General features: G+C 43.8%; 1 protein-coding gene across 9 annotated transcripts in view; it reads left to right on the forward strand.

Moving 5' to 3' along the window:
* TANC2 (tetratricopeptide repeat, ankyrin repeat and coiled-coil containing 2) overlaps window positions 1–26,989 on the forward strand; it is a 610,881-nt gene that overhangs the window by 570,816 nt on the left and 13,076 nt on the right. For 8 of the 9 annotated variants that reach the window (XM_054014274.1, XM_054014267.1, XM_054014266.1 and 5 more), the window contains 8 exons: window positions 1,150–1,386; window positions 4,246–4,431; window positions 6,409–6,502; window positions 12,109–12,242; window positions 13,285–13,408; window positions 22,347–22,522; window positions 22,799–22,931; window positions 24,433–24,524. In XM_054014274.1, coding sequence (XP_053870249.1) covers window positions 1,150–1,386; window positions 4,246–4,431; window positions 6,409–6,502; window positions 12,109–12,242; window positions 13,285–13,408; window positions 22,347–22,522; window positions 22,799–22,931; window positions 24,433–24,524 — 1,176 coding nt within the window. Of the gene's footprint in view, window positions 1–1,149; window positions 1,387–4,245; window positions 4,432–6,408; window positions 6,503–12,108; window positions 12,243–13,284; window positions 13,409–22,346; window positions 22,523–22,798; window positions 22,932–23,477; window positions 23,508–24,432; window positions 24,525–26,989 lie in introns of all 9 variants that reach the window. The other variant, XM_054014275.1, reaches the window with a different exon arrangement.

A 26,989-nucleotide genomic window follows, 5' to 3' on the forward strand; every position in this document is an offset into this window, starting at 1 on the left:
AAGCTCCCTTGGGTGTAGTAAACCTGACAGTGCCTTGCGGGTTTGTCTGCTCTAGAGTTCTTTTCATCTCAGGGTGTTTTTGCAGCTATGGAAACCAGTATAATGCGCATAGCTTGTTCCTCCATTAAGCCCAGCCTGGTCATGTCCCTGCATATGATGTCTCACCATCTAGTCGGTGGTTGGACTTACCTTGGTTGTATTTGCTGGGATAAAACAGTGTAGAGCTGCGTCCCCTCAGATGGTGGGGGAGGTAGCCCATCTTGGGGAAACCCAAAAGGGTTGCACTTGCTGTGAATCAAGTATATTAGGTGAAGGAAAACTCTTGATTTAAGACCTGGGCAGTCTGTCTATTTAGAAGGAAAACTCTGATTATAAATCTGAGCAGGCCAAGCTAGCATGGAACCGCATGTACCTATAGCTAGCAGGCTATGAGACATGGCATTCCCATGAGCTGGATAGGGTGGATTAGCCTAAGAACCTATAGCATCCTGAATTCACTTGTAGAAACAGAGTTCTTTAACTTGAGTTCATTGCCAAGTAAGTTGAGTTAGCTGACACATTTGTACATGCTAGTGTAGACATTCTGCAAACGTTTGTGGAGTGTCCAGCTTAGCATGTACAAATATGGTGGCTAGAATGAAAAAAAAATCTAGTGCAGAGAACCTTCTGGGCTTGCATACCTCTCCCCACATGAGGGTGGGGCCAGACTGAGAGATCCTCCTCATATGGAGAGGGGGCCCATCGTCGTCCTCTCTATCCCTTCCCTATCAGGAGCTCTCTCTCTCATCTCAGCTTCACGAGCTGTCTCTTTCGCTCTGCAGCCCAGTGCAAAGAGAGCAGAGCCAGGAAGGCAGCAGGAGAGGAAGCAGCAGTTGGGTGACCAGTAAGCATCACAAGGCCCCTCTTGGATGGGTGATCAAGCAGTTACAAAACCATCCACTATCTTTCCCCGTGTGAGGCTCCCTGTGGCCCTGTTTCTGGCAGTATGGCTAAGGCCAGTCTGCTCCAACACCACGCAAATTACAGAACAAAGTCCATTCTGAAAGTGCTAGAGATTAGACAGCGCTCCCTCTACCTAAAATAAAGCTGTGTTTTGGGCTTGTCTTTTTGTTGCACATTGTGGTGATGTGTTTCTCTTCTGCCCTTCAGGTCAGTCGGTTGCTAATTTTGGGAGGTGCAAATGTTAACTACCGGACCGAAGTTCTGAACAATGCCCCAATTTTATGTGTCCAGTCTCACCTTGGTTACACAGAGATGGTGGCTTTGTTGTTGGAGTTTGGGGCCAACGTAGATGCCTCTTCTGAAAGTGGCCTGACTCCTCTTGGATATGCTGCTGCGGCTGGATATCTGAGCATTGTTATGCTACTGTGCAAGAAACGGGCCCAGGTAATGAGACTGTATTTATCTGATGACACTCTGACTTCCCAGGAATTCCACATTGACCTGGAGGAGAAAGCAGGTAGTATGTGGAGTATCAGACCTCAGAAAAGAAAGTGAGCCACTGTTCGCTTTTTCCTTTGCCATGTAACATTTCTTAACAATACTCTTTCCTCTGGTTTTTGCACCTGAAGATAGGCTAAATGATTTAAACAGACTGTCTGCGCAGTTGGAACATTTTCTATACAGTCTAAATCAAACCCCTACGGTTTCCACATGCTGTCATCTTCGGAAGTCTCAGCATCCTACCCTCTTGCTTACAAAGCAATAGTTACCCTTCATTATTAAATGCTCAATCCTGCAAAGGGCTGGACATCTCGTGTGAGTTTGCTGGACCACACATAGTCCTGGGCATTAGTTGTGTCATGGTGAGGATTCTCCTCCTTCAGGAGGGACTGGTTATTGCCTTAACGTGGGTAGCCCCAGTGATCTGATCTGGTATGGCAAAGCTTATGTTCTTATAAGCCCCAAGTGCAGCATCAGCAATTTAAAAATATCTGACGAGATCCCAACTCTGCCCTCTTGTGTTTCTGTCCAGAGGGAGCATTTCAAAGGTACAAGAAGGCAGTCAGGTTTTCAACTCCATTGGAAGTCAATGGGAGGAAGGCACCTAACTCCCATTTGCACCTATGAAGATTCCTCCCCTGCCAACACACACAGTTACTACCTATCTAACGTCTCTCTTACCTGTCTAGTTAGGCTGAGATTTTCAAGAGTGTAAGAGAGTTAGGTGCCCAGATTCCATTGAATTCAGTGGCCTTTGGGGCCTTGCCTTAATCTGTCTAACCAGTCTCTTTTTATCTAAGGCACCTATTCCCATGGTATCCAAGCATTGTACTAAAAATAGCACTGTGCGTGCCCTAATTGGCAGGTCTCACATTTTCCATTGTTCCTGGTGTGCATGTGTGAGTGAGATGGTTTTTTTTTATTATTATTATTGCAGTTTTTTGTTCTTGTGCTAGAAAAGATTAGAATCTGGTTTGTAGTTGCTGACAGGTGAATCCACAATGCCGTCCAGGTTTGCTTTTCTATGAGAAAGTGCTGCTTTGAAACATGTCGTTGGCACAAAAGGCACAGCAGGTTTGCAGGCTCTGTAATTAGTGTTTGGGAATTCAGGCCTGATACTGGAACTGTGGAATCCTGCCTTGCTAATGGTTTGCTGAAGTCATTTCTCTACAAGTCCTTGACCCTCCACAGGGTTAAAAAGCAGCATTGTTTTGCAACACCCAATACACCAGGGGTTCTCAAACTGGGGGTCGTGACCCCTGAAGGGTATTATGTGGGGGGTCACGAGCCATCAGCCTCCACCCCCAAACCCCGCTTCTCCTCCAGCATTGATAATAGTGTTTAATCTAAAAAATGTGTTGTTTAATTTATAAGGGGGGTCACACTTAGAGGCTTGCTGTGTGAAAGGGGTCACCAGTACAAAAGCGTGAGAACCATTGCAATATTTTGGAAATATTCTCTGAACACTTCTGTCAAACTTGTCCAGTAAGAATACTCTTTGCTTAGCTTTGTGGTGAGCATTTCAAGGGTTAATTGTGTGTAACGAGTCAAGTTTCAAACATTTTGTTGAACAGAAAAATGTTGCTGGGAACTGAAATGGCAGCCTCCTGGAAACAATTTGTGGTTTCTGTAAATGTTTTGCCTCAGTTCTGAAAGCAAACCAAAGGCTTGTGTGGTTTTAATCCGAATGTCAGGATGACTGAGGGACCCTTTTAGGTCTTGCTGAGTTGTCAGGACAATGTAAAGGAAAAAATAGACCTTAAAAAAAAAAGATAAGCTGGGTGACTCCCTAACACTGGCTGATGATAAGCGGTACTAATAAACGCCCAGTGGAGTCCCATTATATCCTCTGTCAGGGGAAATGGGAGGGAAACCCAGAGCACGGACTGTGATTTAAAAAATCCCCGTCCCAAATGGAAAAAAAGAAGTGAGCATCCCCCTTCAGTACCAAAAGAATATACACAGTAGCAGCTATTTTTGGTTCAAAGATGTTGGGTTGTATCGTGAATAAATTAAACAACAGGGGTCACGTGCATTGCCTGAACAAACTGATACGTTGTTCAGCAGTGAAGTGGTTAATGAGTAGAAAGAATCTAGTTGAAATGTTTTGCTGGGATACTTATATTATTTGTATTATGGTAGGACCTAGAAGCCAAAGGTAACATTGTGGACAAACACATAGAAAGCAGTCCTCAAGTGCCTAGTAGGATAGCAGATTATAATACCACCACCTGAAATTTCTGTTTTAATTAATGTTTCTCTGCTGCCCCCTTCTAGTGAGGCTGACTAAGGTGCAGCTGAATAAAACAGGCTGACTAATCATTCTAACACTGGACTCATTATGAGGTATTTTTGCTCATTTTGAAGAATTGTGAAATGGTGGGTTTAGAACATTCTCTTTCGACTCAGTGGCTCTTTGTATCCTGAGGCAGACAAAGTCAATGGGTAGAATTTCAGTGCAAAAGGAACTACAGCTGGCGTACTTGAGAACACAGCGGAAATGTGCCTTTGCGGGAATAAAGCCAGTATGCTTTTAGTGTGACGAAAAGTGAAGCTGTAAAGTGGTGACCTACCCAAAGAAAGCAGCTGTGGCCAAGAGGATGTCTGTCCTCAGGGCAGTGATTCTTTGGGAATGAACTTTGGCTGGTTGTGGATGGGATGGTTAACTAGAAGAATGCAGAAAATGTACACCCTGCACATGTGACACTATTACAAAACCAGGGCTGGAGACGCTGAGAAAGCCATGGCTTTTCAAACATGAGTTGGGTTTAATTTTATTTTGTCTTTCTGTTCCCTTGAAAGGTGGATCACTTGGACAAAAATGGTCAGTGTGCCCTGGTTCATGCGGCTCTCAGAGGTCACCTGGAGGTAGTGAAGTTCTTGATTCAATGTGACTGGACAATGGCTGGGCAACAGCAGGGGGTATTTAAGAAGAGCCATGCGATACAACAGGCACTGATTGCAGCAGCCAGCATGGGCTACACTGAGGTAAGACATAACTACACTGTTCTGGATCTCTGTGGGACACAGAAATGATAGGTTAGCTGTGTTCCCTGGTCACAAGGCTGAGCACAGAGGGTCTAGGAGGTGGAGTCAGTAACTTCCTCCCACCTCACAAGTCAGTGGGATCCACTGATTTCTTGGCAACCTTGGTGGCCTGGGCAAAATCTTTGCAGGCTTCCATCCAGAGGGAGAGTAAAAAGCCCCTAATGTATTTGAATATACCTTTAAGTAGGCAAAGGTAAAACCATGTACTGCTTACCCCACTTCCCCAGTGAGGGTAGGGATGATGATATGTAAAATACTGTTTATGTTCCTGTTGGGAAGTAATATTTGGCTGAAAAATTATTTCTGTTTAAATAAAACCCCTCTCATTAATTTCATTAATCATGAAACTTCAGTCCATGAAAACATAAGTAACGTGATCAGATCAGAGGAGTTAATCAATGGGAGCTGGGTAAATCACTCTATCCAAATGAACACAAGTTGAATTGCTTAGGAACAGATGTGCCTTTGAAGCAACAGAGCTTCTCTGCAACCTGGTCACATGATTCCTAACAGCACACAGTGTTATTCTGATGGGAAACGTCCCCAGCATTTTACTGATATATTTGTAATTTTTTTAAAAAGTGGTTTCAGAATTATTTACTGTGTGTGCAGCGCTATAAATGGACATGGCACTTTACAGACAAATAAAAAGGTGTAGTCCATGCTCTGAAATGCTGACAGTCAAGGGGGGTGGAAAGCCAGGAGAAATAGTGTTATAATTAGTAATTATATAATATAATAATCATACCATAATTAAAATGTATATAATTTATCATTATACTAAAGTTAAGGTGGAATGTTACTTCCACTGAGTAAGCAGTTTGCTGACATAGCAAGCATTACCATTTTTCTTCCAGTGGTTAAGCACATATTAAAACTGATTGAATACTGGTTTAGTCTGTGACTTCTGGCTCCCCAGGGCCTGTGCTGAGGAAGCCGTTGCTTTTCAGTAATGGACAGCCCCAGCAGGCAGCTCAGAAATGGCAATTGTAACTGAAAACCTTTCTTTTCAAAGCCCCCTTGCAAGTTGTGTTCATGAGAGATGCTTCCTGCCCTTGTCTGCTGTCAGGCTGCTGTGCTGAGTACAACAGGCACAGTTGCCCCACTCTTGCCTTTAGTGTAGCTCTTGGTAGGTGTGTCCCTTCTTGGATGAGAAAAATGTATCTTTGTCCTTCAATAAACTCTGTTCTCTCCTTAATCTCTTGCTTTCTCATATCATCTTACCAAGCAATAAGGCGATTTTAGCCAATTTCAAAAATTTACACTCAGAGGAGATTAATTAAGTTCTTTGAAACCCAGTCTACACTGGCCAGGGAAACCATGTTGGTACCTTTCTAGCGATCTGCCTAAATGTCATTCATGCTAGGAAGGAGCTAATTGTTTCTAAAGACACCCCAATCTAGTGGCTGAAACTCAAGACAGTCAGGAGACTGGAGTTCTGGTCTACACTCAGTTGACTCTCTTTTTAACCTTAGGAAATTCACATCACCTGTGTGTGCCTAAATTTCCGCATCAATAAAATGGGGGTGTTCGTATTCACCCACCTTTTTAAAGCACTTCAAGATCCAAAGGTGAAAGTCACTAAAGCCCTGGTCGCTATGGGTAACCCAGGAACTGTGGAGCATTCACTGCATGCCCAGGATAATCTGTATACAAAACATACACCGCTTCTGAGTTGTTAGGTAGCACCACTATAAAGGCTCGTCATGTGCAGTTGTCTCAAGAGACTTGTTTTTTCCCTTGTACAGGGCAGCGGGCTCAGTTACTGATCTCGGGAAGAATATTTACCTACGCTGAGGTGCCAGGCAGAGACTTTGTTCATTTTCTTTTGTTTATTCAGAATGGCTTATGTTAAGATGTCAGCAGTTTATATATAACATGGTGAAGTTCATGAGCTGACACGTCTCTTTGTTTTAGATTGTCTCCTACCTGCTCGATCTTCCAGAAAAAGATGAAGAGGAGGTGGAGCGAGCACAGATCAACAGCTTTGACAGCCTGTGGGGAGAGACAGGTAATTTCTATAGATGCCGCAGTTTCTATCTTTCCTGTTTGTGTTTGTGGATTCCACTAATATCAAATATACATTTTAGACCATGACTTACTGCGGGGGATCAGTTTCTTCGATTTGAACTTCCTTGCAGATGCCAAAATAGGCTCTGTAACCTGCTTTATTATTTTTCCAAAAAGTGCCTTGCCTGATTTTCGGGGTTACTGAGTACCTGGAAGATTCAGGTGTGCAGGACCTCTAAAGATCAGGCCAGCAATCTTTTCTGGGACATCTTCCACTGAATTCTCTTTTTCTCCTTTGATATTTGGCACAGCTATAAAAGGAATGTTTGCCAACACCAAAATAACCTGCAACACCTGCCGCTTAAACTCCTGAATGTTAAATTAACATTTGGTTTTCTGCGAGCTTGTAATTGCTTTATTGTAACATTGAAAACACACCTGGCAATTAAACAAATGTACTTTAATGGAGGATAGTCTATCTGATAATCCTGTATGCCAATCTAGACGTGTCACCTTCCCAGTGTCTATTAGAAAAAAGGCAGCATTTCAACCCACACCCTTTCACGTACAGCTTGTGCTCTGCCAAATAGAGATCTGCAAAATGGAGCCATTGGCTTTTAACTTGGATGAGCTAGTTAAATGTTAGCTACAGGGTTTGTGCTCTACTCACTAATCAGTTTAAACCACTGGTATTACCACAGTGATATTCCTGTCTGGGTAACCACACAATGATTTTGATCCTGCCAGCTTTAGTCAGAAATGACCTGAACTAAGGATGCAAACACTTGGTGACGTGTAATTTTGTGTGTGGTTAGATTGTTTTTGGTAAACAGAACACACACTTGGGTACATCTTGAATTGGTTCAGACTTTGTAGTTTGGAAAATGTACTCGTGTAACCAAACCTCTGAATGTTTTCATGTTCATGGCAACACCAAAATTTGAGCCTACCAGGAAGAACCTCCTCTGGGTAAATTGAGCTTGTGAAGGACAAAAATGTAGATGAGAATTGGCACAGTAGGCAGCCTGAACAATAACAAGATTGTTGTGGGCCAACAGCAGGAAAGTGTGAAAGGATGAAGCCCCCAGAATCACCAGCGGAGACCTAAATACAGAATAAATATGTTATGAAATATTAACTGAATTTTTTTTTTTTACAAATAAATGTTACTTTAGAGAGTCATAGAAGGAGAAGGAAAAGGAATAGAGTGTATAGTTATCTAGAGATGATCCCTGAACACTGAAGAGGTATTCATTACAATCGTATAATGATGACAACATTTTTATAGATGAGTTGTTGATTCAATATGCTGACCAGTGCAGAGGTAGTGTTATCTAAAATGTATTCTCTTTTACTTTAAAAATAAGGCTTAAATATCAAGTTATGCTATTAATTGGAAAACAGACTCTGGAATTGAGGATGGTAATCCAAAATATTTTTACCGTTTGGTCAAAAAACCACTAAAATGTCCCTCTGTTGTATTTACCTTGGTAAGCAGCATCAGAAAACCAACAGATGTTGGTTTTCTTCAACATTTTCATTAATGATCTGGATGATGGGATGAATTGCACCCTCGCAAATTTGCAGATGACACTTAGCTGAGAGGAAAGGTAGATACGCTGAAGGGTAGGGATAGGGTTCAGAGTGACTTAGACAAATTGGAGGATTCAGCCAAAAGAAATCTGATGAGGTTCAACAAGGACAAGTGCAGAGTCCTGCACTTAGAATGGAAGAATCCCATGCACTTCTACAGGCTGGGGACCGAGTGGCTAAGCGACAGTTCTGCGGAAAAGGACCTGGGGATTACAGTTGACGAGACGCTGGGTATGAGTCAACGGTGTGCCCTTGTTGCCAAGAAGGCTAACGGCATATTGGGCTGCATTATTAGGAGCATTGCCAGCAGATTGAGGGAAGTGATTATTCCCCTCTATTCGGGACTGCTGAGGCCATATCTGTAGTATTGCATCCAGTTTTGTGGCCCCCACTACAGAAAGTATGTGGACAAATCGGAGAGAGTCCAGCGGAGGGCAACGAAAATGAGTAGGGGGCTGGGACACATGACTTCTGAGGAGAGGCTGAGGGAACTGGGCTTATTTAGTCGGCAGAAAAGAAGACTGAGAGGGGATTTGATAGCTGCTTTCAACTACCTGAAGGGGAGTTCCAAAGAGGATGGAGCTCGGCTGTTCTCAGTGGTGGCAGATGACAGAACACGGAGTAATGGTCTCAAGTTGCAGTGGGGGAGGTCTAGGTTGGATATTAGGAAAAACTTTTTCACTAGGAGGGTGATGAAGCACTGGAATGGGTTACCTAGGGAGGTGGAATCTCCATCCTTAGAGGTTTTTAAGGCCCAGCTTGACAAAGCCCGGGCTGGGATGATTTAGTTGGTGTTGGTCCAGCTTTGAGCGGGGGTTAGACTAGATGACCTCCTGAGGTCTCTTCCAACCCTAATCTTCTATGATATCATTGGATATGAGTTAAGATAGCCAATGACTCTAGTTAAACTTGACAAAGCCTGATATTAAGCCACACAGATTTTCTGGACTAGTTTCTAACTCTCTCCTCATTTGCAGTGCAGTGTCCCTTCACATCCAGACAGCTCTCCCATATCCCTGACTCTGTATAGACGTCTGCCTGAAGGCTTCTCATCCATGCACCTCTGCCTGACGAGTTCCAGCAGCTTCATGTTCTGCTCAGACAGCTCCCATTTCCATACATCCCATGCCACTTTCCTTGCCTGACTATTCCCTGAAGGACACTTCCAGCATGTGCCTTGTTCCCTCTGTGTGTTACTGCCCCTGGCAAAGAGCTCCCTTTAATGGAAAAGCCTTTTTGTGGCCATGACTATTAGATATTTCTATCTGTTTGTGGAGAGTTCTTGGAGTCCATCTGGTTACCTTAGAATGGCATTGATTCACATGCTAATTGCACTCAAATAGAAGAGTCATCGCTAAGGAATGCCCAATATCTGATTGCCCTTGTGAAAGATGGAAAAATGAGCAGCCAGCAATACTGGAAATTGTCAAAACCTCAGTCTCTAGTTTTTACACATATTGCATAGGGAATGTGAGCATCCTGTGGCTCACGAGACTCCATTTTACTTTGTTTTGGTTTTATTTTCCAAAAAGTACTTAACAATCCTAGATAAAAATAAAGAGAAATGCAGCAGAAAGTGTTGCCTCAACCTAAAATCAACTTTGAAAATCCTTATTGGTTCCTGTTCTGTTTCGACACCTGTTGCTTGTCTCTCTAATCTTGTCTGGAGTAGAATTGACTGCCTGGCTTAATGATATTATCCTACTGTCATCTGAATTGCAGTGCCGAGTTACATCATAACCTAGGCACTGCTGACAGCACAATAAAGTCAGTTCCAGATGGAATATTTACCTCTGATACAAGACTAATATCAAAAGGCAGCAGAAAGCATCTGTGTCAACAGTAATACTACAGTCAGAGATGGAGGTGCAAATACAATGGTGATAAATGCATTAAATGTGTCCTCCTGCTACTGAGTCTGAAATAGGTGATTGTACAACACAGGAGATTGAAAGCACATTAAAAAGGTGGTTCTTTTTCCCAGTAGAGAAGTTGACTTTTTCCTTACAAACAGCTCCATTGCATTTAAAAGTACATTGTTATTGAGCCCATTAGGAATGTAAAATAAATGCACATTACATAATTGACAGTTACACCATTGTCCATAATAATACTTTGTGTTAGAGACGTCCCACAGTGAATCAATTGCAAAACCCAGGAATAGAACCCAGAAGCCTTGATTCCTCCCTTGCCTGTGACCACTAGACACAGTCGCTGTCTTCTACATTTGTATCTTACATTCAAAGCCACATGGATACGATTACGGGTTTCATAGTCACTTCTGTTTGCAGCATTTAGATGTTTTTCTTTTTTAACTCTTGATGTCCCCCAAACCCAAGAGAAGAAAATAAACTACAATTTGGAAGAGAGAGAAGTTGAATATATCACCCACAAGTAACAGGGTTGCAGCTGGAAACCCATCAACACCTCTAAATCAGCCATCCCACAGAAATGAACTTCAAAGAAGAAGAAGCATGCGCCATCAGTTAGAAATAGACTCCCACCTTCTGCTCAGACTCCTACTAAAAGGAGCAAAACACGGAGCCAGAGGAGCTGTGCTGAAATACACATGAAGTTGAGGAGGAGAGGGAGGAGCTGAAAAGTCTAAAATTAATACTGAAGACAAGTAAAAGACAAGTCCTACACTTAGAGCTATTTTCAGATTCAATTTCTAACCCAGCCATGTTGTCAGGGTTTACAATGCACGTTTTGCCAGGGAGGGGAACTTTCATATTACCAGGGCACTTGAAATATTGAAAATTAAAGATAATTTTGGTTTTGCATAAAAAGGCAGGTGGGAGCTGTCCTGGCCCAGAAACAAAGGGCAGAATTAGCATTTAAATTGAAGAACGCTTGTTCATATGCATTGTGTTCCAATTGTTTCCCTGATGGGGTTTCAAGATCTTACACGCTAAAATGGGATAGTAAAAAACAAAAATCTTCCATTTGAATAGCACGGCTCTGCACTAGTTCTGAAAAAGAAAACCACAAACTCTACTAACTTCCAACTGGCTGGCAATAATCTTTCAATAACTCCATCTCTCTCTCTCTCTCTCTCTCTCTCTGCCTTCCTTCAAGAAACCCACATAGTCAGGTTCCCTAGTGAAACTAGACAAATACAACTTACATTTTGTGAAAGGGCTTTAAAGTGTTTGTGAAGAAAGCATGTACCCAGAGGTTTGTGTGTTCTATTGAAATCATTCCCATGCAATGACGTACTTGGTTTTAGAATCCCTGGATTGTACGCTGTACTGTGCAACAGAAAAGCTGCAGGAGGCACAAGAGGAAATGTTTAAGGTTTCAAATGACACTGCCTTGAACTTCATAGTTGCACATGCCAGTAGATTATTTGGTGATTATCATAGCTGGGTTTTTTTTCCTTGTCCATTGCAACTTGGGGAAAAGGAAAAAGGTCTTTGTCCTACAGTACTCTTTTTCCAGGCTCTTATGAGATCTCTTTACAGAAAGAACTAACCTTTGACAATAAAATATAAATGATTAGTGAAAATTACACCTAGCAAAGTATCATCGTCTCTCTCTGTCTATCCATTCTGTGTCTTTTTTTATCCTACCGATGAGGGTAGTATCTAGGCCCTGAATATAATAATTGTAACCTTCAGGGTGGAGGGAATGCAGATGTTTGGAGGGAGGAGAGATTTGAGATTACTGGCAGAAATCACAGCCCTACTGAAGGCTACTCACAAATTGCCATGAATGAGCAGAACAGGCTTTCTTTCTCTGGTATCAATTTTTTGGTGAACTAGGCTTTTTTATTACTGTTTTTTCATTTGTTTTCATTGAATTTTTTTTATTATTATTTCGTTCACTGTAATGCTGAAGTACAAGCAAGCTGAGTCGCTCCTTTTGCTTGGTGAAATTGAAAGAAAATGTGTTTAACATAGAGCACGTTATATTTTCTGATCACCAAAGGTAGCAAAGCAGACATTTTTCTTACTTCTGGAAATATGCTGTTCTAAAAGACCTTCTCTCTCTCTCCCCTCCTCCCCCTTTCAGCTCTGACAGCTGCTGCAGGACGGGGCAAGCTGGAAGTATGTCGTCTGCTTCTAGAGCAAGGAGCAGCAGTGGCCCAGCCAAATCGACGTGGGGTGGTGCCATTGTTCAGTGCAGTGAGACAAGGCCACTGGCAGGTAAATGAGGTCACTGCAGCATCCTCCAAACGTTATTTCTCATTTGACTAGGGTGGTGGGTGTGCATGTTGTTGGTAATGACAAAGTTATGGGTTTAGATAATCCCTTATACTAGTATTCCATGCAGAAAATGTTCAGCCACTGAAGTCATCAGGCTTCTGACTTGCCCAACTAAATGCTTTGGCCTAAACGTTCTGCAGTGTTTCGTTTGGAGAGGGCGTATAAAATGAGGCCCCTTTAAGGTGTCTTAGTTCAGGCATCAAAAAATCACCAGTCATTTTAGAAGATGTAGGTCTTCACTTCTAGTGCTATGTGAGTAGTTTCTCCTAAATATGATACTCTTATTATTATAGAATCATAGACTCTCAGGGTTGGAAGGGACCTCAGGAGGTCATCTAGTCCAACCCCCTGCTCAAAGCAGGACCAACACCAACTAAATCATCCCAGCCAGGGCTTTGTCAAGCCGGGCTTTAAAAACCTCTAAGGATGGAGATTCCACCATCTCCCTAGGTAACCCATTATGGTTAAATAGAAAAGGCTTTAAGCCTTGAAATGTAACCTGAGTTAGAATTAATGGCTGTCTTAAAAGAACCAGTAGCTGTCCTGGTGCCTTCTCTATTAACTACCTAAAAGACAGAAAGTGCTGGTGCAAACTGAGCTATTATTATTAGGATTATTGTTGTTGTTATTATTACAGCCTTTGTAATGCAGCCAGGACCATGGTATTTTGGTGCACTTTAGTTCATTTAGATTAAAAACAATAATATTTTCTAAGTGATCTAATCCACTACAACCCCCCTGCCAAACCTCGCTTTAAAAAACAGTGGCACATAAAGGCTGGGCAATAGGTTAGGTGCCAGGCACTCCAAAGTCTGCAGTTAGCAGGGGGGGAAAATATGGATAAAGAAGTAATTTCTTTCTCTGTGTCTGCGGTTTGGGTGAGGTTTCAAGGCAGGGGGACTGCTAGGCTGTATCTCAGCTCTCATTTAATCCCAGCAGAACCTCTTTGTATCAATTGTATCCTTGTTTTACGTGTTTCCAGATTGTAGATCTCTTACTCACCCACGGCGCTGATGTAAACATGGCAGACAAGCAGGGTCGGACTCCTTTGATGATGGCTGCTTCTGAGGGACATCTAGGCACCGTGGAATTCTTACTTGCACAAGGTTAGATCTTAGGCAAGGCTGAGTTGGAGCCCAGCACTATACTACTGGTGTTTGAAACAGGCCAGGGTAAACCAAAAGATCAAATCACTGACCTCACTGGGACCACTGACAGTCTGTTGTCTGGTGGGGAAGGTTAGATCGTGTGTAAGCGCATTACATGATTTGGCACTCTCAGGCCCCTCAGTACTTTGAACAACTTGTGGAATGCGCACATTGAAAACATTGAAACGCAAATTTAAAAATAAAAAAGCAAGAGCTATTGCAGCTATTCTAGAATGACCCTTACATCAAACAGCATGCGTCCGGGTTTGACAATATTGTCCTGCCAAATTTAATTGGAGGGTTTCTGCACTGGACTGTTGTTCCTAAAATTCCTCATTGTTGTTACTAACAGTTCACACACACACACCCTTTGGTTGCAATGGTTGGAGAGCTAATGCAGATTGGGTGCTGGAATTTTACCCACCATGTCCTCTCACCCTGCTGAAGGCAAGACTAGGTGACACTGGTGGCTGCTGCCACTTTGTCTACACTAGGGCTCCCAGAGTTGCTACCACCAGTGGATCTTCATTGTTGGAAACGATGGTTTGTAATTTTAGAAGATAAGAGTGAAGTAGTCATGCCCTGAGACTTGGTTGTTCATTTGTTTTCTGTCTTGGGTGTGTATCGCCTCAACACCACGTGCTCATTTGAGAGCTTTATTGAATAACACCTGGTGAAAGCTTCAGCCATCAAGTTTTACAGAGAAAATGTATTAAAAACAATAAAAGAACCACATGTGTGCTAAAAAGATTACCAAAGGTCATCCCAGCTCCAGCCTGGAGCTCTCGCAGGTATCAGTCCTTCAAAACCTACAACTGGGTTTTCCCCATGATAACAAGTTCATGTCAAAACCTACAACTGGGTTTTCCCCATGATAACAAGTTCATATCTGTCTCACATTCAGAACCAGAACCACCAGCTGGTTTCTTTACACAGCTTGGGCTTTTGATCTCCAGTCTCTGGGAATGGATAATAGCAGACAAATACCCTCTCCTTCAAAAGATAGGGTTTTTGCATAACCAGAGGTGGAGAATTTGCATTAGCCTCTCCCTAAGGTATTCCCCAAGAAATCCACTTAACACTTATTGTCCTAAAATTCCATTCTTGTTTGGCACATTTTCAATATAGTCCTCTGAACTCCCAGGCCTCACATCACATCTCCCGTCTAGAGATGTTACATACAACCCCAACCCACAATAATACATAGACTTTGCATTTAATACAATGGACCCCAAAGATACTTAAACTTAATTCAATAAGGTTTATCCATGATATTGCAAGAAATTGCCATATCTGTTGCAATGCCCCTTAACCACATCAAAACTAGGAAACATACTTCTTGGTGATAATGAGTGTCGTGATGGAAACCATTTAAATGCATGTGTTGACAAAACCAAATCTCAAGGCTCAATCATGGCTTATGAAACAGTACTGAACACAGTTTGGGGGACAATTTAACATTTGTAATTGAACCATTTTCAGCTGTTTTAGCTGCTCCCACTGCTGACATTAGTGAGAGCACCAGGTAAAATCCCTAGTGTGGACAAGGATTTAGACCTTGTCTACACTTGTCTATCCTTGCGGTGACATCTAGGGTAGGCATAGCCACAGTAAAACGCAGGCTGCATCCCCACTCATTGCGGTGTGTAGCTGCACACAGCAGTGAAAATCTCCAGCAGAGGGGAGGCAGCGGGGAAAGGCCCCAGAAGCTTCCCTTTCTTTTAATATTTTGCTCCAGTTTGTCCTCATATTTTCTTTTCAGATATGCTCTCTACACTAAAACCAGTTTGGGGAGGGATATTTTCCTTATCATAAGTAGCTGTGTCTACCTAGTATTCCTGCTGGCTAAAATATGAATTGTAAGACTCCTGCATAGAATTATTTACGTAGCCATTTAAAATATGATTTTGCATTGAAGGGCTCCCAGACTTTTGAGTGCAAGATACCCGTTCCTCACCCTGGCCATTCTGGGAGTGCATGCCACAGCGATCCCCATTGTTTAGTGCTGTGACTTGGACCGTGAGATGGGCCGGCTCTTGAGATTTTTCACATTAATCACCCTTTTTCTTTTTGTCCCTATTAAAATTCTGACCTTCATAACTCTCCATCTATCTTAAAATAAGTATCATTTAACAGACATGAGAGAGATGCACACTGTTTAAACCTGGGTGAGCACTGGATGGAAAACTTTACATAGCAGGGCAAACATGAAAGAGCAGAATCAGCTAATCTGGTCCTGGATATAAAATGGTCAGAAAAGTCCAGTTCATGGATAATCTGCCCCTGGGCTTCCTGACCCTGGAGAGGTAGAGAGGTCAAGAATATGAAAATCACCTTTCATAAGAGATGTTCTGTAATACAATAGCTTAATTAGCATCCACTAGCATAAAACATAAAGCTGAAAACTTAAACCAAGCCCAGGTAGAATCCAGCACTATATGGTGTATTTTCATTACAATGGCTTTGACAATCCTGTTCGGCGTTTCATTAAAATCAAAGTGTGAATCAGAAATCATAATGTTAATTAGTATGTTGCAACGCAAATCTTATTTAACTGTACTTGATTAGCAGAGGCAGCATTTGTAAACACTAAACACTTTTTATTAACAGAGTTACTATCCTCAATCAATTTGAAATTCACATTTGCAGAGTTACCTGGTGTTCTTGGTAGTATCCAGAATTGCTGGGCACATGGACATTCCATTGACATTCTCTGGCTGCAGCTGGATGGATTCTGTCATATGGTGAGCTGGAACTGCAGTACCCAGAGGCCTGAGAACGCTACATGAGCATTCAATTTTGAGATCTCTTTGGTTTTGGATTATGTCCGAAACATTGGATATAGATTATGCTTTTCAGCAGACAGAGCGCATCTTGCCTCATACAGCCACCAATCTTATACTACTTGGTGCAAAAGATAGTTAGGGGGAAGGAAGAAGTCAGAGGTTTGGGGTGGTTTTGGGTATATCACATCATCAGCAGATGTTTGCTTTCAGTGAATCAGGTGATGATATCCATCATCCTTCCAGAATATTCCTACACTACTGGCAATCTCTGCTTTCTGACAGCAGTAAAGTGAAGGACCTTTAGCATGGAAATGAAGAAGCTTTCTGTATATACAAAACAGCTGTTTGAACAGACTCAGCAAGCACAAGAGAGCTCTAAATACTGTGTCTTCCTGGTCCAGACACTGGATCATCAATGTATCTTTCGCTTGGAGACCAGCTTTTGCTTTCCCATCTCTTCAGGGGAGCAGTGAAGTTTCAGGATGGTATGGACAGTTACCAGCCAACAGAATAAACTTTCTCCCCCAATCCCTCAGTTCTGAAGTGCTGGCAGACCCAGCTGTGAATAATCTTGGCTTTGATCCATATGTTCCACTGGTGCCAACTTTTAGAGGCAAGGCCTTTGAGTTCACTTGGTAAACTACAGCTTGGATTAGTGTGGAAAGGTTGTGCGTTCCAATTTAACTTGTAAACCAGGCAATGGCATGATCTTTCTGTCTGGCGATGCGGAGACAGATGTTATACCACACACCAGGAGGGACTAGTTTAAAAGCTGTTTGCAAAAATCTATCCCTCAGAACAACTGAAAATATATTTGTTTTTCCAAGGGTACAAGTTTTATTTGTTCCTCCCTCTCTAGCTTGATGTGCCTCTGTTTCATAGCACTGAGTTCTAAGCTATTGAAATCACCCACCTCTCCTTCCCCAGCGGAGGCACACTCCTACCTGGGCATTTTGGTCTGTAGCTGCCCTTGGATTCCTTTCTCTGTTCAGGTAGGATCTGCACCTTCCATCATCTGTTGCTGCGTGTCACTCTGCCAGGCCTGGTGATCCTGGAGCAGATCCTTTGCCCTTTTGACTGAGAGTTGAATGGAACCCCTCTTACGATCTCATTCGCTGACTTACTTTTAAATATAAATGTAAAAGGTTCTCTAGTGTGTTGAGGCTTCAGTGTATCACTCTTGTGGGTTTGATGCAATTCCCTTGTCTCTTGTCTGTGTCTCTTTGTCAGGTAAATCTTTTCCTGTTTGATTGCTGACTGGGTCACACTTTGAATTTTGTCTTTAGCCTGATTCGTTTGCGGATAAGGAGAAGCAGCCCAGCAGTTTTACGTGCTCTGGGTGCACTCACACAAAGGGCCTTTCCTGGCGCAGCAGGAATCACAACTCATCTACATATGGGAGCAGTTCTAGGGGGTCACCCTAACCTGACAAAGTTGAGGGCTAGTGGCTCGTGTCATGTTTGGCTTCCCCCGGTGTTAAGTGGAAGACACTCCTCACGGTGAGCAGAGTCCAGTGTAGATCCTGCTGAGAGCAATGACGGCATCATGGATTTGGCACTTGTGTAGCGGTCAGGCATGACAGGCCTAGAAGCAGCATTTTGACATCCTTGAAGCCGTCTGAATTGTGCACTTAAAGCTGCACTGGTGCATCAGTACCCTGGGGTCTTCATGTGTCCCCCTAGAATAGGGCATGTCCTGATCTCCGGAAAGGATTAAAAAGGCTGGTGGTTGTTGTGGCTTTCTAGCCTTTCCCAGTTCTCATGGGAGTTTTACTTACCTGTGCAGGAAGGTTCAGGAAGAAAACAGAGCGGAAACCTTTGGCTGCTTGATCCCCAGAGTGCAGCTAGGAAAAGAGAAATGAGTCCTCTGTAACCACTTTCATGAGCACGCTGCCCTCTGATTGGCTGACTACAGGCTAGCTGACCCTTTCACGAAGCTTTAAAAGCTGTTCAGGACATCGTGAGGGGCAGTGTAGGAGAAGGCTGTCAGATGAAGAGGAGCTCCTATTGGTGACAGTTAAAACTGGGCTTACATGTGTATATCCAAGCTGTGTTTGGTATATGCCTCTTGGTGAAGCAATATACCATCTGTTTCTGAACGAGACATCTGGCCACACATCCTTTTGGCATAATGCACTCCAATTTGGAGGTTGTTAGGGTGACCAGACAGCAAGTGTGAAAAATCGGGACAGGGTGAGGAGTAATAGGCACCTGTATAAGACAAAGCCCCAAATATCAGGACTGTCCCTATAAAATCGGGACATCTGGTCACCCTAGAGGTTGTGCCCAAGCATGGCGCCATGAATGTGTTTAGAGCTCTCGGTGGAGACTTTCTCGGTTGTATCCCAAGTGAACTTGCCTGTGTTAGCATTTTAGGCTCTTGCTCCTCTCCACAGGGAAATCCGAAGCCAAGATGCAAGGAATAAGGCTGCAGATATCTGAGGCGTGTTGTCTGGATAATCTAAATGGATTTGTGGTCTATCCAGTGAACACATTGACCTAGATGGATGAAGAGGGATTGGAAAAAAACTCTTCTGGCACCCCTGCTTTTGCTAAAAGGATGGCTGTAGTCATCCCTTTGCATTTGGAACCAGTCAAGAACCCACAGTGGATGTGATAGAATTTGCTGGAGATTGTCATTTTACCTAGTGGAGAAGAAGAACTCAATACCGCAGTGTTTCAACCTGTTGGTAATAGAGTCACGAGTGTGGGTGGTGGAAAAGCACTTTCTTCAGCGGGATGGAGCTGATTTAGGTCCCTTTGTCACACTTTTGAATGAAAACGTTGCCATTGCTCTAGCAACAGAACGCTTCTCTTTCCATGAAGAGCGGTGTTCACATACGTTAGTTATTTATGTTCTCTCACATTCCTCCCTCATGCCAAAGATTCTGACCTAGATCATGAGAGACAGAACTTGGATGATCCTTCAGTAGCTCCTGACTGTCCAAGAAAACTTTGGGTCCCTCTCCTGTTGGCTCTCAGTTGACAGTGTCAGATCCCATAAGGGATCCCATCAAGTTAGCTCAGTTGAATTAATTTAACTTGATAACTACAACACCACCAGCTCAAATGATCTCAAAGGTGTTAAACTGTGACTACATGAGTGTTATGGAGGATGAGAGGTGGGGTTGATAAAATTAAGCTAACAACTGAAAAAGCACCTTTTTTTCCTGTGTAGACAGAGCCACTATGGCTGATTACTCCAGGATGCCTTTGAATCTCTTTCCAGACTCTCTGTCCATATCAGCCTGGTTCCTGAGAGAGAAGAGTGGGCTTCTTGATGTCTGTGGGAAGGGATCTCAAATCCGACTGGCTATTCAGAAGGAGTTTGGCAGAAAAGCCTACAGATCTAAGTGGGGACAAAGTGCATTTTGGTGTGAACCAACTCCAGTTAGTCGCAGTCTCTCTTGTAGATTTCAGTTGCCATGATCTTCCACTAGGGTTTAAGCTGCTGTAAATGCTTGGTGAGTCTAGCCCCACGTCACTATAAGATCACAGTAGAGCAGGAGCTGTGTCTTCTGCTTTAAAAATAAAGCTGTTTCCCAAGTGTTTATCCAGCCTCAAGGTACCATTAATCCTCTGACTGATTTAGATTTTGAACTTCTTGGAGGCAGGGACTGTGTCCTTCACTGTGTGTACAGCACTGCTGGTGCTCAGTGAGTAACATCTGTGCCAATGTGGTGTCCTTTTCATATTAGAGTCTGGCTTTTAGTTCATCTTTTAGTGATGATTTCAGGGTTCGTTACTTCCCTGCAGCACCTGGTGAGAGAGCAGGTGTGATGAACTGGGACTGTTCTGACTGTGGTCTGTGAATGCTGACAGGGGAGTGGGGCTAGGATAGTCTGCATTGGGGGATGGGAGACTGACCGAGGGAGAATACCTGAGCATGTAACATGAGAACCCGGGAAGGGGTTAGAGGCCAGGTGACACCTTTGCCCGGGAAACTGAACAAAGGCTGTGGGAGGGGTCGCTGAAGGCAGAGTCTCAGGAGCTGGCTGGTGATGTGGCTGGGAGGGAGACAGGGCTCTGACCTCCCAAGGGGGCTGGGATGCCCGGGGACCCCAAGATGGACCTAACTGAGGGGTTCCTGTTGTCTGTGCCTGCAAGACCTGTCTTGGACTGTGTTCCTGTCGTCTAAATAAACCTTTCAGAGTAGCAGCCGTGTTAGTCTGTATCCGCAAAAAGAAGAACAGGAGTACTTGTGGCACCTTAGAGACTAACAAATTTATTAGAGCATAAGCTTTCGTGGACTACAGCCCACTTCTTCGGATGCATATAAATAAACCTTCTGCTTTACTGGCTGGCTGAGAGTCATGGTGAATCGCAGGAAGCTGGGGGTGCAGGGCCTTGTGTCCCCCACACTCCGCGACAGCAGGTAACTGCATTCCCTGGATTCTGCTTCAGTTCTTAGTATTGTTATCTCCCGCAGCTGTGGAAATGCAAACCCCCTGAGCTCAGCTCGTACCAAGTCAGTAAAACCGGATCTGATTGTCCTGTATTTTGTTTTACAAGCTGTTTAGAGGCAATGTTTGAGGTTTGCGCACACCTTCCTTTGAGACGCAGCCGGGGCCTTAGCAGCGGAGCTGCTGCAGAGGTTGCATCAGAGCCTGCGGCGGCTACGCACCAGGCGCGCATCTGCCCAGGGCTCAGTCCAGCTACTCAGCATTTGGTCCATAATGACCTGGGATCTCAAGAAGTTTGATGTTGTTCATTTCTTTAATAATCGTGGATGGTGGCTGTGCTGACAGTGCCATTAGGTTTCTCTTTAATTATACTTACAGGAACATAAATTGTTATACCAATAGAATAAAAACCAGCAGGATCTTATTAAGAGGGATAAGGCAAAGATGCCACATTTATTGTAAATATACTGATAAAGCAAAAGATAAAAGGAAACAACGTTGTTTGACTACTTATTTCTCATACACACACACACATATATAGATAGAGAGAGAGATTCATTCAAGTTCTGTATAGGTGTTATAGTTACCAGCCTAGAAGTTGCTCATGCCAAGTTACTGGCCAGGTATCTTGGTCATGAGGATGGAGCCGAGTCTGTGTCAGGTGCACCTGATGCTCCTGGAGGCTGGCAGCAGAACCAGAGACTCAAAGTCATCAGTCTTTAGAGTCCATTCTTATAGGAATTAATTCCTATGTTAGTCTATGGGAGCTGTTTCATCCTGCTGTTGCTGACTCAATCAGCAGATGGCACATTCCTGTCCAAAGTGGCACATTCCTGGTGGCTCCACACTGTCCAAAGTTTGTGTTTCTCATCCTTCCAGGTGATGGGGTGGATCCCAGTTTACCCTCCGGGGGTTTTCTGGTCATCCACTTGACACATTCTTCCGCCGATGGATACTCCCTTTCTACGCTGGCACCTCCCTAACCATCCATGTATATCAAGCATTCATCAGCATACATTCCATATCTTAACCATATTTTAATTTACTGTCTCCACCACTTTCAGGGTGTGTGCTAATTCATTTGAGACTCACGGCTTTAATCCCAGAGGGTGGGGGTCTGTCCTAGGAGCCGTTGAATGAAGTGAAAGTCACTTAACAGCTTATAGTGTTTGTTTACATTGTATCAATTACTTCAAGAACAAAGTCAATTAACTTGTTTGTAAGTTTTACATAGTAGTAAAGTATCTTTCACAGGATAGATATAATCAATGGTTTCTACAGACAGTAGCTTACTAAGTTTTAACAGAAGACCCAAGAGATTTTTGTACTTGGTGAAACTGTTGGATTTTAAAGTGTGGGGGACAAATTATGAGGGGGGGTCACTGTCACTTTAATATCCCTACAAAATCAACAGAAAGCCAGGTTGATTGGTTGATCATCAGAGTCTAGTGATTAAAGGAAGAACTTTCCTGAGTTCTTATCCTGACTCTTTAACTGTCTATGTGGCCTTGAGCAAGTCAATTAACTGCTCCATCAGAAAAACAGGGATAGTCAGATTGGGAAAACTGGGAAAATAGTTAACACTTGTACATCACTCTGCAAATAAAAAGTGCTGCTGGGTAGCTAAGTATGATTACTGTTGTTATTTAATAGTACCAAACCCTATACAAGAGAGAGCTCTTACATGGACTTGCACTTGCTCTTTCAGGTGGGTCCATTTCCCTAATGGACAAAGAAGGACTGACTGCCCTTAGCTGGGCTTGTCTGAAGGGCCATCTTTCTGTGGTGCGTTCCCTGGTAGAGAATGGAGCTGCCACAGACCACGCTGACAAAAATGGACGCACTCCCCTGGACCTGGCAGCTTTTTATGGTGATGCAGAGGTGGTAAGTGCCGTGTTGTTAATTGCAGAACAAGGAAGAAATCAGCAGAAATACCATAACATATTAGTGCTCAAATGTCTCGTCCATCTTACTGCATTCACGTAGCACCCAGACCTGCAGACTAGAGCAACACAAGAGTAACTTTATCTCAGATACTATAGTGATGGGCCCAGGATGAGACCCAGAATGGAACAGAACGTAGCTCCGTACACACTGCATGGAATTGTGCCAGGCTGGTCTTGCATAGGGCAGTAGTGACTGTGGCATTCATCATTGCAGGTTCAGTTTCTGGTGGACCATGGTGCCATGATCGAGCATGTTGACTACAGCGGGATGCGCCCACTCGACAGGGCTGTGGGGTGTCGCAACACTTCCGTCGTGGTCACTCTTCTGAAAAAAGGAGCGAAGATAGGTAGGGCGAAGGGGGGAACCCCTCTTTCAGCTGTTTACTAAAGCAGGACGTCCGGGGCGTGGGTCTGGCTTCCTGCAGTGTAAATGTAACATTGGTGTGAACGTTAAAGCGGAGCTGCAGCTGCCTACCCAGAGTGCAGCACATGAGTTCTGACTGTCGCGCTCTGTGTGTTAAACTGTGATTTTTGCTGCCATATACTACTTAGCAAACGTAACCAATAAGCAGCTGTTTCTTTGGCGAGGCCTTTCCTACGGTGATGCTTTTCTACCTTTACTAGTCCTGGTCTCTAAACAGTACCGTATTCATGCATTGCTGTGAGCTGCTGCTTTCACTCGCTCTGTATATGCTTTCAGATCCTAGCGTTAACTGCGCTGCTCCACACAGCCGCTCACGTTACCTTGCCCTTGGAGGGGATTTTGCTGGTGCATTGGCTTCTTTGCTGCCTGCCTCTCACTGCTGCTTTTTCCTTTCTTTGTTTTTGTTTTTTTTCACCTTCATCCATTTCCCCCCCCTCCTACAACTTTCTGTTTTCTCCTTTCTTTGAAGGTTGTCAGACGTTACCGAGTCGCCCTCGAGGTATATTTCATCGCTGTCAGCATCAGGCTTGATCTGATGGCTTTGTCAGCTTTGCTTTCTCCTGTTTGATTTAGCCTGCATGCGTTCCCCTCGACCCCTAATCTTTTAATTTACCTCACCCTAAAATATTTTAATGACTGTTGCAGAGAATAACTTGAACTCAAAAACTAATCCTGAAAAACACATTGGATCCACTTTTAAAATATGGTTGACTCATTCTTCACCCAGACTAATGAACTCTGCTAAAAATGTTACCACTGCTCCCTAGCTGTATTAGGCCTTGATCCATCAATTGCCCCTGTCTGGGTGGATGCCTGCACTCGCTGAAGTCAGTGAGACCCTGCATTGGTGCAGCTCTCTGCCTACGGGGAGTCAATTGTGGGAACAAGACCTTAGAATAACCTGCTTCAGCGTGGGCTCTGCCTAAAAGATTTTGTTGTTATATTCTCCAGCTTATTGAATTTTCCATTCTTTAGTATTTGACATCATCTGAAGTTTTAAATCAAAACCTAGTCCTAATATCTAGGTGGCTGAATTATTGATTACCTCTGTTAAATTTATATATATTTACTTAACATGCTTTTTTATGTAACCACTTTGATTTCCTCTTTAAACATATTTTTTAAACCCAACCATTTCCCCCAAAGCTTATTCTACAACATGTGCTGCCCTCTTGTGATCATTTTAAAAAGAACCAAGTCTTAGATCGAATACAAAGGAAAGACATTGTGTTGAAGATGGCGTTAATTTCAGAAATGCAAGATGAACTGCCAGCCCTCTAATTTGGAGCAGTCTGCTCCTTGACCGCGCCAAGTTGTTCTCTCCAGCAGAAATTCCCCCCCCCCAGGATATTTTTCCCACCTAGCTTCCTACCACCCTTGCATTGTATGAGTTTTTTACCCATCATGCATCCTGTACACTACAGGTCCAGCAACCTGGGCGATGGCCACCTCCAAACCAGACATCATGATCATCCTGTTGAGCAAGCTGATGGAGGAGGGGGACATGTTCTATAAGGTGAGAGGGAGAGCAGAGATTTTTCCAAGGGATGACTATGAGAGAGCTACAGAGTTACGTGGTGTGAGGTCTTGTTCTTCAGGGGTCAGTTTGCTAGGCAACACTTGCCCCCTTAATCCAAGCCAAGAGATAGCTACCTTTCTATCAAAAAGAACGCTTACTGGATTGCTTGCATTGCAGAGGAGTTTTACCTTCTGATTGCTAAATTTAAACAGGGCTGAAACAAAGCAAAATATGTCTGCACTGTGTGGCTTCGAGGTGAGACGTCATTGGTTTTCCACCTTGACAACTCCAGAACCAAAGAGTTTACAGGGATTTTGTAACACTGATATTGTTGCTTGGCAGTGTCATTGTTACGCAGCTATACAACAAGGAGAAAACACAATACGAGTGTCACAGGCAAACATAGTGGAAAAAATGTCCATGTAATGAAAGCAAATTCTCAGGACATGTTTTTTTTTAGCCTGTCATTACCATTAGGGTGACATGTCACAGTGACAGCAATAGAGGCCCTTTGCTCTGCATTTATTTCTAGCTGGTCTTCAATACCTGGAGATTTGCACACACACAAGAAGCTGTAAGTCCAGCGATGATTCAGAGTGAGAGTGAAGTAGAAAATATGCAAAGCTGGCACCGTAACTGAACTCATCTGCCAGGGATATATGACACAACTGAGGAACTTGAGTCTAAAGGATTTTAAAGCTTAATATTTGCAGCTGCAAAATTAATGTCTGGATAGTCATGAATTGCATGTGTCCTAATTCCCGTTTTTCCCTCCCTCTCTTTTCCCCACCATTGCTGCCCATGTGTTAAACTTGTGCATTAAAAAAAAAAAATGAAGCTACAATAATATGACCAGGTTTATCCTCCCGCTCAGAGAGGCCTCCCCTTCACTCCCATGTCTAAGCCCTAAGGATTCCACCAGACTCAACTCCTCCACCCGGAACAAAGGCAATAGCTACCATCCTTCAAGCTGAGGAGGTCTGCCGGTGGAGCTCATTCATCTTTGGACGGCTGCTGAGCAACACCAAACACTCATTCATAGGGATTGAATGTCTGCTTCTATGCCACACTCAGCCCCTGCCTGCCCATAGGGGCTAGCTCAGGGTGAAAGAAAGGGGCACGCAAGAACCTTCCCTCTTCCCATGCATGTCTGTTCATGGGCCTCCCACCGGAGCAATCCTTGGGCTACTCAGACTGTAGGGAATGCGAAGATTACTTGTTCCTCCTCAAGAGAGTCAGGGTGCCTAAAAGCAGTTGGGAATGAGGTGGGATCATGGCTTTGTCCCCTTCATACACTGGCTGATAGGAGCAAGCGGCTCCCTCCTAATGGGTGAACCGGATTGCTCCCCAGTTGCCCAGAAGACATTGGACCTGCCAGAGACACCGTCTCTCCAGTGCTGGTCCTGAGGCAGGGCAGCTCCACCCCACCTCCAACGCACGGCAGAGACCCAGATGTCACAGTCTTGCCTGGAGCGAGAGGAAATGCGTCTGAATCCCCTGTGAGCCAGCACACTCAAAGGGCATCCTCTTTGACTGTGCCTCATTTCCATGAGGTCACATAGTAAGCGTCCTCACGTGGATGTCCCCTGCACAGTCCAGCCATAAACCAGCTTTCAATACTGCCATTTGCCCAGGGAGAGGTCACTACGCATAATTGTTCAGCGTAGCCTGCAGGGCAGCACATCACATGGGGAAGGGAACATACCCAGTAAAGAACAGATTTTACCGGATCCTTCTGAAGAACGATACTGTTTTTATATGCTGTGCCCTCTTCCATCCCTGTGAGAAGAAAGGGCAACCTTCAGTCTGATTATCTACAACTTTCAACCTTCTAGCCCTGCAGTATATGGAATTTACTCTAAAAATCTTTAGCTTCATCAAGGTGCTTGTTGTTAGGTTTGTGGTATTAACCGTTCATTACATCAGTGTTGGAAATTACAGTACCATTATATGACATCTAGAAAGTGGCCACCTGCAGGGCCCCTGGCACAAGAGTTATGTAATATTGCTGCCATGTTACACACCGGAGGTAGCTGCATTACAGTAGTGGGTGAAGGAATTCAAGCTGATCTCTGTGATATTTCAAAAGCACTTATCACCTCTCCAGGGATGGATTAATGCATAAGCGAACTAGGCATGTGCCTAGGGCCCAATTTTGGGGGGGAGAACCAAGTTGGACCTCCTTCACATGTGGGTTGACAGCGCCCCATGGTTTTGGCCCAGCTGTCCTTTCGTCACGACGGAGGGATGGCCAGCCCAAACCCGAGTGGTGCAGGCGCTGTACCCCTGTGTGCCAGATGAGCCTGGCTGAGCGTGGACTAAGTGCAGTATGGGTGAGCTAATCTTACTGTGGGAACCTTAACTTATTTCTGCATCCCCTGCCATTTAAGTTGAATTATGTCAACGTATTGTGGTATGAATGTAGGTAGTCAATGTGTTGTTTTTGGTGTTAGAAGGTAAGG

Source organism: Malaclemys terrapin, chromosome 25, assembly GCF_027887155.1.
Source record: "Malaclemys terrapin pileata isolate rMalTer1 chromosome 25, rMalTer1.hap1, whole genome shotgun sequence".
Lineage (NCBI taxonomy): Eukaryota > Metazoa > Chordata > Testudines > Emydidae > Malaclemys > Malaclemys terrapin.